Here is a 14,389-nt window from a genome sequence, read left to right as displayed (position 1 = left end):
TAAAGAGTGAACTAATTTTTCAATGTAATGAAGTGAATTATAAGAAATACTTTGCACTGCAAATACCAATTAATTCGTAACAAAGTAACTTTATTTCCAGAACTTACATTATAGAGGCATTGTATAATAAACTCACTTAATTGTTTCTCTTTTTTTCCTGAAATTTAACTTTTGCTTCAGATAAATTATCTCTAACAAGAAACTTCCAGATTATTAGAGACTAAAAGGTAATATTTTCTTTTTTTACTAAGGTCATACAAACCCCCTTACTAATTCATTGCACTATATTAGCCTCCCGCCCCCCACTTCTTTTTTCTTTCTTTCTTTTTTTTTTTTTTTTTTTTTTTTTAACTAAGAGGAAAATCCAGCTTAGAAAGCTGATTGTGCTCAAAGACTTCTCAAGCTATCTCTATATCCTCCATAGTATGGAAGTAGGTATAGTGCAGTACAGTGCAGGTACCTTTTAAATTTCATTTGCTGTGTACTTTAATGGTGGAAGCTTCTGAATGAAAGTTCTATGCAAATGACATTACATTAAATTTTGTACTTCATCTTTCTTTTACAGAAAACACAAGATTTACTAGCACTTGAAGCACAGTCAACAGTGAATGAAATCAACCAAGTGGACAGTTTCGAATGTGGTAAAAGTTATTGCATTGCTGTTTGTCAGACTGACTGTTCCATATCATCAAAAACAAATCAAAATGATTTATTTCCAGAAAGCAAAAATGAGTTTAAGGAACAAATAAAATAAGTTAATTATGAGTGTACGTGTGCACACAGCCAAATTTACCCTACAGCCAAATTTACCCTACAAAAGTTTTTTTTTTTCCTGATCCTACATCATTAAAAGGCAAATCATGATCCAATCTCTGAAAAGTTTTATGGCCATATGTACTTTCTCAGTTCCGTGCAGAAGAATCAATGAGCCTTTCCTCATAGGGTCAGTGGAAAGAGAATAGAAAAGCTATTGAAGAGAGATCTATCATGCTGTTTAATGTTAATCAGAGACCAAAGACACAAGAAGAGTTTTGGCACACTGAAATAAAATGGGGAGCAGCTTATCTGGTACACTGTGCATGAAATAGGGAAGCAATACTGTGTTAACTCCTGCCCAGCCGGGTTGTCCAATGCTACAGGAATTGTGTGTGTTGGGTAGGTTTGAATTTATTGAGGCAGACACCTATTTCTCAACATAACATACTGGTATTTGTTAGAACAGTTGACGCTATTTCCTGATTTTATTCTTGCTAAGGCCAGTGTATGGGTTTTTAAGTCTATGCTGAAGGACGTAAGTGAGGAGTACTGCAAATCCTTACAGCTCTTCAAGAAGCTATGTTTCTTCTTTGAGTATTTATCAATGCAGTCAGACTCAAGACAACTGCACAGTGACATACAGCTCTTCCACTAACTGCTTCAAAAACAGAATTACCTCATCACAGGACTTGTTTCAAGATCAAGGAATATTTCTTCATGGAGGAAAAAAAAGGATCTATTCTTTTCAAAAATAGTACCTGAATATTGAAAAGTTTTCCAGAAAAAGACAGATTATGATAAAGCCAAATATTAAGATAAAACATTTTCATATACCTTAAAATAGACTGGAGCCATATCTCCCACTTCTCTTGGAAGAGGAATGCATTCATATACCATGTGATACCGTTTCTTCATACTCATGTTTGTTTCTAGGAAGACACAGTCCAGTTCCTTAGCTTCAAACATCTTCACCAAAGCCTTTCGGAACATCTGTTTAAAGAAAATATGTATAATCTGAATTCGCTTCTGAAAGTTTTCAGACTTGTTTTATACTATACTCATAATAAAATGGATAACAACAACAATCATACTAGAAACATTCTACCTTTTAACAGTTTAATGTGAACGACATTTCCCCCGATGTAAACATAGGAAGTCTAGAAAACTGTGAAATTGCGAAATACACATTATAATTAACTGTAAAGACTCAGTTTGAATAAATACCACATCTTTTCTACAGTTGAAGTTAAAACTATGTTGAACTTCATAACTGTGATGTTCCATAAAACCACATGGCTTTAGCAGGAGGTCACAAGCTTACAATTTCCAAGAAGTTAATGTCTGGGCTTGTATCGACTCTAAATACCATTATCCTTCCTCTGTTCCTTCCAATTACACAATTAATCAAAAAATGACATTTCCATCAGGCATGCTTGACATTTAAGGCAGGTATTAACGTTGCCTTAAAGAAAGTCATGGCTATAAGCATCATCTTCGCTATACAGAAGCTAACCAAATGCAATACTGTAATGTATCTGGTCTCAGTGTACACTTAACATTCCCCTGCATGGGATAGTGGCGTTGCACTTAAAAGTATGTTTCAGTTCATAATTCTACTAGCCACTGGTGTCAGGGTCCTGCATGCTCCCAACAACCTCTTCTCCCTGCCAGGGCTCTGGAAGGGGGAGGAGGTGGGAGAGCAGGGCCTGGTCTGCAGGGCCTGGACTCCTGCCCCAGGAGCTGTGTGCAAGCCCCAGCCCTCACCCTTGGCCCTTACCTGAGCTATGGCGCATGGATGCTTGTGCCCAGCCGTTAACTGGCTGATCCCAACCCCGACTTGCTGACTTGACTCTGGACCGACCTCATGACTGCAGACTTGTCTAGCAATCCCTGGGCTGTGGCTGACCCTGGAGACCACTGTGAGACCTGGTCAGCTCACCCTGCCTGGACACCATGGGGCTGCACCCCTGGGGGTGAGATGACTTCCCCTGCCTGCCTTGCTGTCACCCTTCACTCTGGGTACACCTGCCCTAGGGAGCATCCTGCTTTTGCTGCTGCCTGACTCCTGGCAGCTGGCATTTGCAACTAAGAGATGGAAGAGCATCATTCTCTAGCTCACAGTGCAGATGTTGAACCACATTTTCAAACATAGTGGATGATTCCAGGGATGCATTCAGAGATTCATTCTGAAACATACAGAAGATCTGACTTTGTGACAGGATGAATGTTTCAGAAAGTGTCTCAAATTAAGATCTTGAGAACTGCTTTTCTAAAATAAAGACCCTTATTACAAGATAATACCTGCTCCCTATAGCACTTCCGTACTGTAAACCTAAAAATCACTGGTACTGTACAAGTCTCATAAACCATAGGTACCATAGGTCTATGAGACGTCACTCACTGGTTATACTTTTTCCATTGATTTTTCTCTTCCATTATTGTCATGCAAAAACACTTGGGAGTACACACAACAGAAATAACAGGCTAATCCCATCTAAAGGTTTAAATTTTCCAATCTTAATGCAAATGGAAAGTTGATGAATAAAACAAGCAAAACAGAGCTATTCATAAATGTATCAGCAGGTACTAAAGTAAAAGAGCTGGAAAACAAATGACCACTTTTTTTCAGTGCAGCAAGACCAGGAATTGAACTCTCTTCTTCCCACCCTTTTGTTATCTTGCATAATGTGAACCAAACCAAAGGTTTAAGAAGCTTGGCCAAACTGTACATTTTAACTGGGTATTTAAGCCCTCCAAAGCAGGCCCTTGAGTCCTGAATCCATCCTCACAAACAAGCTGCCCATGTGTGGCAAGATAACACTACCACCCCCCCTCCAAAACAGCCAATGAATTGCAGCCAGGAAATATTGCCCAGTAAATACATCATTGTACCGTGACTGATATGGGACTTTATTGGGCACAGTGACAGATATGACGGGTTTGTCGTCTTCCCCCCACCACCACCCAGACCTCTACTTTTGAAATACACCAAAAGAAGCAACCAGCAACCATGGTAAGATAGTTAATAAGCTGTCATTCTCAGCCCAAGCATATTGCCTTACCTCTTCTCCTACAATTAAAGAAACTTTAGTTTTTAAAAAGCGCATCAAAGCTTATTATAAAGAAAAACAGTAGAAGGGTTTAACTTCCTCTGTTCTTCCCCATCCCCCCAAAAAACTCACACAATAAATTACTACTATTCATTAGATGGTATAAATTACTGCATGAAAATTAACTTCAACTCTGATAATTCAGAAAAAGCTGAACTCTGCACAGCCACACTGCTCTCCTCCTCCTCTTCATTAATATCCCATTCTCATAGCAGGAGTGAAAAGGAACATTAAACCAAAGACCAAGAAAGAATATTACTTACAGTTACTACCCTGCAATACCAGTTGAAATACAAATCTATTAAAAGGCCTGCAGATGTTAGCTAACATTTCCCAGATTGCAATTTTTAAATAGGTTTTTAAATAGGTTGCACTTTTCCTTCAAATTCTGAGTGGGCAAAAATATCAAGAAAAATTAGCATTGAAAAGGAGAAAACTGTTCACAAGAGCAAATAAGGGGCACAGCTTATGCTCAGATGCACTGGGGATTAACACCTGCCACAGTTCAGGCAATACAAAACATACAAAGATTTATATCTTTTCATATTAAATAATTACATGCACATTTATTTTGGCAAGTAAGCACATAAGTCCAAAATAAGGAACACAATGAATTCAAGTGCCTGAAGGCATAAAGTATAAAACAACCCTTCTTGTTTTATTCTAACATATCGTAAGAAAAACAACACAACAAAAATAGTTAGCTAAAACATGCTTTGCATAGTAAGTGAACATCAATATAGAATTTTATAAATATTTAAAGTGTAATAAAAATGTCTTTTTCCCCTATAGCCATATAAAATATGGCTCTGGCATCAGAAAGTTAGTTTAGTCACTGTGTAAGGGTATGCTTATACTCCTGCTGAAGCCTACAAGACTCCCTCTGCTGAATCACACAGGAGTTGAGAAAACCTGTGTCCATCATTCCTGAAGTACTATGCCACAACAAAATGTTTAAACTGGCAATAAATATATCCACAGGACCAATGGATAATTGTTTTACGAACTAGTTAAAAAGACACTTTGCATCTTCTAGCAAGAAAAGGACTAGCATTGAATACAGAAACTGCATTTGTTTATCTTTTCTTTATTCTATTTTCCTATATCTCATACTCATTTAGAAAACTGATCATCTTTTACTCAGGATCATTCTTTCTATACCCCATTTAGTTAAAAATTTACAGGTTAAATATATTTATCACGTTTCCCCATGCTCTGTTGCTCCTCCAGTTTCTACTTGTTACACTTATTTGCTTCTTATTCAACTTTCTAAGGAATTTCTATAGTATGCAAAAGCACTCCCTACCCTTCTTGCTTGGGAAGGGCATAATTCACTAGGCGACACTGTATAAAAAATACATCAGTGATAAGAATCAAAGTTGGGAGCAATTTTGGGAAGTCTGAGAACCTACCTGCCAGCACTGAGGCAAGACTAAGGTTACTTAGACCATTTCAAGCACATGGATTAACCTGTTTTTAAATGTAAGTAACTGTGTAAGCAATGAAGCCTTTCTACAGTCTGGAAGAGTCTCCCAATATTTTGATGTAAAACACTGGTTACAAGTTGTTTTTATCCTTGTATTAATCCTGACGACCATGGAGAAAAGCTGATCGCTGTCAATCTCTTAGGAAGAAGCCTGTTACATCTCCCCCTTGATTTTCCTTTTTCAAAGAAAAGGAAACTCAAAATCTTAAAAATGTCTTCATAAGAGAGCTGGAAAGCCTGACCCATCATGCTTTGCACTTCCCTTCAATAATTATTCTTTTTAAAGGTAGGAAACTGGACCCTATGCTCTAAACAAGACTTCACTTATCTCAAGAAGAATGAAATAGTCCTCTCCTCTCTCAAGACATCCAACTCAAAAATCAGATTAGGCAAAAAGAAACAAACAAAAAAAATCTGGTCTGCAGTGGTGCAGAGGTTCTGCAGTGGTCCTAGGCAACTTTTTCTACTCCTTATAATGGGAACTTTTCTTCGATGTTTACCCTATATCTCCCCCTTTCTTCCATTTTTAACCACTAATTTTCATCCACAAAGTGAGAATGTCCTGCCCCATAGTGGAATCACAGAAGAGCTGCCAGGCTGCAGATTATCAAAATAGATATTTATGACAAGTACAGTATCAATCAAAGCAGGTTTAAAAAAAAAAAAAAAAAAAAAAAAAAAGTTAGAACATGAGACTGCTTCTCAGCTGCAGTAAACAGGATTGTTCTGCTGACCTGGATTTCTTCCCAGATGTCTTCATCCAAAAGAGTGGCTGCAGTATGGTGCTGTAATGGGGCTATCAGGCAGTGGCCCTCAGTGAGGGATTGACTGCTTGGTAGAGACAAGTATACCTATAAAGAGGAGACAAAAACTGACGTGCCTATTTTCCTAGTGTTAGAAACCTTTTCATTGCTAAGGCTAAGAAATACATTATTTTGGTAACCTTCAAACTAAAGCCATCATCCTCTAATTACAGCAAGGTAATAGTAATCTCAGCGTTTTTAAGACGACTTTTAAGCTATTTAGCTTTCTTTCTGTTCTTTGCCTGGACACTTTAATTGCTAAAGAACTTCATCAAAAATGTGAGTAGGACCCTAAACAGAGCAACTACTGAACCACATCCAGTAAAAACCCGGAGCAATCTTAGCTCCAAAGGTACCAATGAGCTTGGAAAATCCTAAGCACTCTATGCGGACATTTGGCATTATCCATCAGTAGTTCCAGTGAAGTAGTAGTACGCACACAGCAGGTCCACTTACAAGGCAGTAGCAAGGCTTTTAGACCAACTAGTAACCTAACCATTACAAAATCACACTGCTTAGTCCGTTAAAACAGGCTTACATTAAAATACATATACATTTATGGATTTAATTCCTTGGCATATGTTTTTAAATCAAGTGAAAAACATCAAAAATGAATGACAACATTGGAGAAAGAATGATAAAAAGAAAAGTCTATATTAAAGCATTTCAGATGTTACAAATCCAAATGTGTATACATATTTTAAAAGGCCCCTTTCAAAGGGCTTCAGGCTTGAAAACTGAATTCTCCACTTAACTTTCTTTGGTATCACCGAGGTACATTTCTTAACCAGCTTAGATTTCCTCCTGTGCAGTGTGATTTAGTTTTCCACAAACCCACCTACACACTAATCTCTGCACTCGGATCTTTCATCATTGCTTCTATGTCTTCCACAAATCTGAAGTTCCAATAACAAAGATCAACTTTATCATTCATGACAGATTCATATCTTTTTTTCCCCTTACCCTTTAGCAATTCCTGAAATTGACTGCATCCTATTTGCCTTGCCCTTCCAATAAATCATTTCAAAGAAGTGATTTTATTCATAATCGTAGGCACTTTAGCTTTAACACTGCCTGCCTTCATTTCTTTTTTACTTTTTGTGCTGAACTGCCATTTTCTTACCTTGGTGCCAATTGCAATAATAAGATGTTTAGAAAGTTCATTGTTATCAAAACAATACGGGCACTTTTCCATGGATGCAGCAAGCTGTTGGTGCTCACGTATTGCTTTTCTTCTTTGTCTTTCTTCCTCTTCCCCACTATGCTCTCCTTTTGCTGCTTTGGAAACAAACATGTCATCCAGAGTGTAATACTCTCTGTCAGTTTTTTCCATAAGCTGAAAAGATACAGAGGAAAATTGCATGTATATATAAATATAGGCATGAAGAATTACTTAGCTCTTTCTAGTATCCTTCCCTGATAGAAGTGTAAAGTATGTAACAGTACCATTACTTCTTTCCACAAGCCATCTGCAAGACATGTAATTATCAGATACATGTCTTGACAGCAGTTATATAAAATCTTAGACAGCATAGGTATTAAAAGTATAGATGTGTGACAGTAGTGAGTAGAGTATATTACTACATTTCATCTCAAGTAAGGTTCCTTCCAGGACTATGTATTTCAATATTAGCTTCAGCTTTAAATAGATGCAGGATTTTTTTAGGTTGATTAAGAAAACATTCTCATTAATAGTTTATCATACATTTTATTTTAGTCTTTCCCCTCCCTCCATCTTCTTTCCTATTATGACTATCAGTGTCCATAAAAATCATCTGCTGTGAAATAACTAGACCATGACTCTGCACTTCATGTTCGTATTCTGTGAAAACATGCCTACAGTTGTTCTTTCCAAATGAACAACACTAAATTCTTTTGGGGCAAAAATACAGTTATTTTCAATATTTAGTCCTCCTTGAATGCAACTATTGCAAGATATAGATTCCCTAGATAGCCAACCCAACTAATAAGATACATAGTACAGAACACATACACTTGTATACACATAATCAGAAAAATGGCAGAATGTTTTAGACATCTTTTGTTTGCTCAGCCCCTTTAGTTAAATGCCCCATGTACAAAAGGAAGCTCTGAAAATACTGAATTTCTTACAAATGCATGCCTGAAAATTGGTGCTATGCTACAGGAAGTAACATAAACTGGATATTTCTCACCTAAACAGTATTTAAGAGGGATGGCATCCATAGGTAGGGACTGCAGATACTAAAGGTGATAGGAGGTGATAAGGGATGTGATAGGAAGGTGGAATTACGGTAGCAGCAGCAACAAAGAGTGAATGGAAAGAAAGGAGAGAAGAATACATATGTGATGGGATCCATCCATGCAACAAAACTTCACTAAGCTTCACCACTCACAGAATCTTTTTTTTTAAATATAGTATTAGTCTCTATTAATCCTTCGTGATGACAACGGAACCTGAAGTCATCTTGCCTAAATCCTGCCTAAATCAAGACTTAGCAAGTCTTGACTGCAAAGATAATTTTTCTGAAGGACTTTAGAAAGTGCTTCTCTACTTCCTGCTTTGGCTGCTCTATACAACTTTAAAAATTATGTGCCATTAATACCCTAAATACTCAACATATATATCTAAAGCAAATGTAAAAAGCATTCAAAAGAATTTTTCTTTTTTTTTTTTTCTTTAAATGGAGTTTTGGTGCTGCAATACTTTTATGTTATACTCAACTGTAATTTTACCTTGAATCATTTCAGTAATTTCCTTATCAAAATGACAAGAAAAAGACAGTACACCACAGAGATTTCTTGATATTGGAGGTGCTGGACCTTCAGAGTTTTGGCAGATTTACGCATCAGTAGTTTTGCTCCAAGAATTGCTAAGAAAACAGCAAAAGTGTCTTTCATAGCAAATCCTAAAACATTTTAGAACACTGACACAGAACACTGGGGTAGCTCTAACAAAAGACTAATGTTAACTGAAGGGATTTTACTCAGTAGGTGGATTACTTTGTGACTGAACTGTATGTCTTTATCAACTTAATGAAAAGATCCTCTTGAAAACTTTTTTGAAATCATTAGAAACATCTGTCAAGGGAATAACTTAAGACCCATATACCTGTCTTCCATTCCTTTGCAGGACCTGAAGTCCTGCCCTTCCATGGAAAACATCATAATCAATGATGAAGAATGTCAGCTTCAGCTGAAATATCTAGTGAATATCATTCAATATCATGTTTTTATGTCACATTCTTTAGATGACTTTAAAAGAGTGTTGAAATGGGATATATCTTCACCTCTAAAAACAACTGTCAACAAAAAGGAGCAAGAATTTCTTTGCAACTCTCCTACCACCCCAGCATCCCTCCAGTATGCCTCAAAATAGTTCAGTAAGTCCAAAAACCTAGAGACAGATAAAAATGTCATCCAGCAAAAACTGTGTATTCTACTAAAATAAAATAAACCACAAATATAAAAGCTGGCAAATTAATTCAGCAACATTTTTGCTGTCTTTTATAAAAAGCAATGACAGAGTCTGCAACATCAGAAGACTAGCAGTGAACATCATTAACACATTCTTTGCCAGTATCAGTGAAAAAAACATCCTTTTTAAGAGCATAATTTCTTAAATATGATTTTCCCTTAAATAATACCAAAGCCACAAACTAATGTGTCAGCACAGAAATGCAATAAACCACAGCTGCTTCCAAGGCAGTTTAGGTAGTACTCTTCATTTCCTGTTCTAAATATGGCCTTTTTGATAACTCATGCTGGAAGAAAATGTGAATTATCTTTCCAAACATTTATAGTCTTGCTTTTACAATAAGGAGTCCAGTGTGCTTTGCCAATTGCATTATTTGGCTGTAACAAAGTCTCTCCAAAGAAGTTACATGGTAATTGAAACAACAATAGAGTGTTTGCCAAAATGCCAGAAGGGAAGCAAGTATCCGTTTAAAAAATGATTTCTTCCACACTAGTCAGAACTAGTACAAGTCTAAAAGAAAAAATTATGCTCCATATATTAAGAGTTGCTGTAAAGTTGCTATGCTGCATCAGCTAAAGCATCACACCTGTTAAATGGGAAAGTCAATGCATTCCTCAAGTTGTGAATTTAGCTCCCTCACTGCTGCTTGCTTCTACGCTCGCTGCATTTCAGGTGCTGCACAGGGAAAGCAGGCAGGCGCTTATATATATCAATTTTAAATTAGGATGTTCTAAAAAAGTTAACCGAACCACCCAAAGTTAATATAAGAAATTCAAGCACCTATAAAGACGACACACCTAAAGTCCCTCTTTCTACCAGACACTGATCAAAGACAAGAGTTGACCTAAACTGACTCCCTTGAAGATGGATCATTCTTACAGTCTCTTCTTCTCTTCCCCACTTCACTTTTTTGGTCCTAGTTTATCTACCATGTTCATTCTTCATATACACCCTCTATTTTCCAACTCTTCCTTCTCTTTTGCAGGCATGGATTTACCAGAGAATACACAGGCAGCTTCAGTACTCTCAGCAGCAAGCAAAATGACATAGCCTCCGACACCCCATGGCATGATCGTGGGACCGCAACATTTCTACCAGACATCTAATAGGGGGTCCATTTTCTACAATCCATACACTGTTTTGATTTAACCAACAGAAGTAGCAGCACAGTTTTTCTTCCCCTTGCCAAAGGCCCACAACTCACAAACACTTAAACAAGGGTCAGAGGAGGCATCCAAAGCTCTTTCAGGAGCAGAAATTCTTTGGGTTCTCATTTGGACAGCTCTAATACAGTATAAATGTGGCAGAAAACCCAAAAAAAGGAGAGAGATCTCTACACATCCAGCACAGGAATTCAAAGATCAGCATCTGGCTATACACAGAAGAGAATAATACAAGAGAGGAAAAAACTACAATGTTCTATTTGCTGATAAAATCCTTAACATGATAATTAACATGAATAATATGAATATATTAGATAATTACATAATATACCATTCATTTTGTAACACGAATAACTTCACACAAAATGGAAGAAAAGCTTCTTTCCTGAACTAAATGAGGTCTCCAAAAGAGTATTAAGTCCCCCTGCTGCTTGCAGAATTGAGATGCTGTTTCATCCTGCACGTGCCTGAAACCACTGGCATGGGGCTCTCTCTGAAGGTGCCTATTCTAGATCTGCGCTAGGCACACTCCTGGGTCAGCCTCATTTTTCTGCCAACACACATTCAGGTCACCAGAACTGCGTATCATAGCTTAATTTTATACTGATCCCATGCTTGTAATTGCTGCAGTAGAACCCTCAAAGCCTTATAGGCTGCCAGCAGCTGACACATTCAATCTGAACTGTGCTACGTGTTGTGCCTCTTATCTCTCCCTCTGCTGACATTAACATGCTCTTTGGGTATACCCTTTGGAAAGAAAACCCTATTCAAGAATTTAGTAGCATTGTTATACTGAAAGTAAACCTCAAGAGACAATACTCTCAATCAACAGTAGATTTTTCTGACGTAATACACCTCAAAGGGATATTTTTTCTTTAAATTCCCTCTGAATATTTAGAGGCAAAACAGAAAATTCCATTAAATACAATTTAATAAAAATGCAATGGTAACAAAATATACCTGTGGTTTTCTATTGTGGGTTATTTTCAGCTTTTTTGTATACATATTTATTTTCTTGTTCTATTTTGTATGCAACTATTGAACTTTCGCTTTCCCTGTTTTCTAACACAATCATATTTAAAGTTACTTCCATACAGGTTAATAAAAGTGCATCTGCTTGGAAAATTTGTGAGAAAAGTCTATAGATTGTATAAAATGTATCCGTTTGATTTTAAATTGTCATGGCAACACTGACATCTTCAATTTTAAAAGAGAGAGTTAATATTTGTGGAATGTTGTACTCATAACATATTTTGGGAAGCTGCATAAAAGACGAATAAACTATTATTTTAGAACGTAAACCTGAGTGACATAATACAGCTCATCACATTTAAATTTAGTCAGCATTTAGCACCTACTGTTCAAGACGAATCACTTTAGAAAACACTCTTTCTGTTCTCAAATAGCATTTGCCTAAGTCAAATTACTGACAAAATTTGTTAATTTTGTTATTACAAGTCCAATCTCTCTACAACCAGAGACATATACATTTGTATGTTGAATTCAACACATGGATAGCATTTTCCAAACCTATCTCCCAGTGAAAGAATTAATATGCTAAACATATCATTATAGTACTAAAGGATTTTAACAGGATCACACAGTGTTTTTAAAGCCTGTCAATGCTGCCAACAGGAAAACATTACGAGTGATGTTTATGAGCAAGGTAGCGCAGGACTACCTTAGGGCAGCAGAAGTCAAGCAAGAAATAACCAACAGCAGAGCACTGCTCAATATAGCAAGCCCTTGCTGTTTTAGTTATTTTAAACAAAAACTGTATGTTCTGCTATAATTAGTTACTAGGACAGATAAAACTTTATATGCAAATCAATGAAATGGAATATAAGCCAAACACAAAATAATTTTTAACCACAAAATTCTGCTTTTAAAAGTGGAAATGATTAGCATTTAACTTCATAATTATCTCTGGCCATGACTTTAATGCATAAAAAAGGCAGTTCTCCAAAAGTTCTTCATTTACAACATATGCTGTAATTTTAACATAATTCATAAAGAATGTCAAATGCTTACACAGTCATTTAATGTAGGCTGCATTCACACAGTTCGCCTTTTTCCATCTTTTCTTTTCTAACCTAGCTTTTACTGTTGTTGATTTGTTTCCACATATAAGAACAGTTTTTACTTTATTTCCATACAATATACATAGAAAGTTGTTTACTGCACTGAACTGTAGTGCAGAGCACAGCAAGGTGTTTGAAATCATTTTCTCTCTTTAAAAAAAAAATTGTTTTTTTTCTTTTACAGCACACCATGTATATACTTAGATCTTTAAGAAAAAAATGTAAAAAGCAGCAGTGCACAAAAGCTTTCTAAGAGTTTTATCATGTCTATTAAATATTGTGCCACTAGGGCTTCAGTATGTGAGCAAAGAAATAAGTTTATTACATAATAGTAGTAGCAGCAGCAGCATTCTCTATTTTTATAGTCCAGCTTTTTAAGTGTTTGTAGACTATGACTGTTCTATGATGATGGAAATACAAAGATGTGCAACAAGCAAGTTTGCACAGCGAGTAAAAATGGTAAGGCTGAAAGCAATTTTCCATTTTACAGACTTCAGAACCAAGGAAAGGCAACATGGAAATATCTTTTTTGCAAATCTATAATACCAGCATATCTCTTTACTAAATCCATAAACAAACATCAACATTAATAATATAGTCTTGTACTTTAAAAAAAAAGTCTTAAATGTTTTGATTCATGTTACATATTACTATAGAGTTTTAAATAAAATGACAAAAAGAGGCATCCAACTAACCTAAGGATGAGCCACCTACCAAACAGCCATTTTCCTGAAAATCATGTTGGTATTGGACTTGACATTACAACTTACAAAAAACATTGTAATGAGAAGCAATCGCACAGTAGAGGTCTTTATAGGAAGGCTGTATCATAAAAATACCCTAGGTTTCATTTTTTAAAAGCAATCATCTTGTTTGCAATGGATAGCTGCTTCTATACCAATAGCCACACCTAAGAAATCATAATCACTCAACAGAAGTGGTTCAGACTGGTAAGATGAATGAAATCACTCGACAGAATTTGAGAGTGAGGTCTTCTCTCATCCTAGGTAGGATATCATTTCATCAGACTTTCAGCAGTTTCCTCCTACTGCTCTTCTGAAAGATGACTGACTCATTTCTGTGGATATATTTTTCATTTCTCAAATGAAGGCACAAAGAGAAAGTAATTGGTGAGTGTCAAATCCTTGTACTATGTTCTCAAACTAAAATTAACAAAAGAGGTTTGGCTGCTAAAATTCCTACCGGACATAAAAACACTGTGCTGAATGCACCTGTAAGATTTTTTCACTAACACTAAACTTGTAGTGCTGTGGACAAGAACACATTCTACCCAAAGACATGGACAACTCAGGATGCTAAGGGACGAGTTCCTTAATTTATGGTCAGAGAAAAAAAAATCACCATTTTTATGAGGAAGACCATCACATTCTGTGGTGACAAAAAGAATGGGGTATCACCTGTGTGGAAAGTACAAGCATTTCTGATTTTAAGAGAGGAGAAGAACAGGCATCTATGATGCTTCTTTTTAGGAAAATCAAACAAAAATATTTTCAAAAACTAAATATGAGACTG

The 14,389-nt window shown here is 36.3% G+C and overlaps 1 protein-coding gene across 2 annotated transcripts in view; it reads right to left on the bottom strand.

Moving 5' to 3' along the window:
• The window catches only part of CWF19L2 (CWF19 like cell cycle control factor 2), an 88,086-nt gene that overhangs the window by 10,682 nt on the left and 63,015 nt on the right, over positions 1–14,389 (bottom strand). For both annotated transcript variants that reach the window (XM_026100169.2, XM_026100170.2), the window contains exons 13-15: positions 7,279–7,491; positions 6,087–6,203; positions 1,591–1,746 (exon numbers count right to left, since the gene is read on the bottom strand). In XM_026100169.2, coding sequence (XP_025955954.1) covers positions 1,591–1,746; positions 6,087–6,203; positions 7,279–7,491 — 486 coding nt within the window. The remainder of the gene's footprint in view (positions 1–1,590; positions 1,747–6,086; positions 6,204–7,278; positions 7,492–14,389) is intronic.

This window comes from Dromaius novaehollandiae, chromosome 1, assembly GCF_036370855.1.
Source record: "Dromaius novaehollandiae isolate bDroNov1 chromosome 1, bDroNov1.hap1, whole genome shotgun sequence".
Classification (NCBI taxonomy): domain Eukaryota; kingdom Metazoa; phylum Chordata; class Aves; order Casuariiformes; family Dromaiidae; genus Dromaius; species Dromaius novaehollandiae.
The sequence above is the reverse complement of the archived record's forward strand: the minus strand, read 5'-3'. Positions and strand labels throughout refer to the sequence as shown.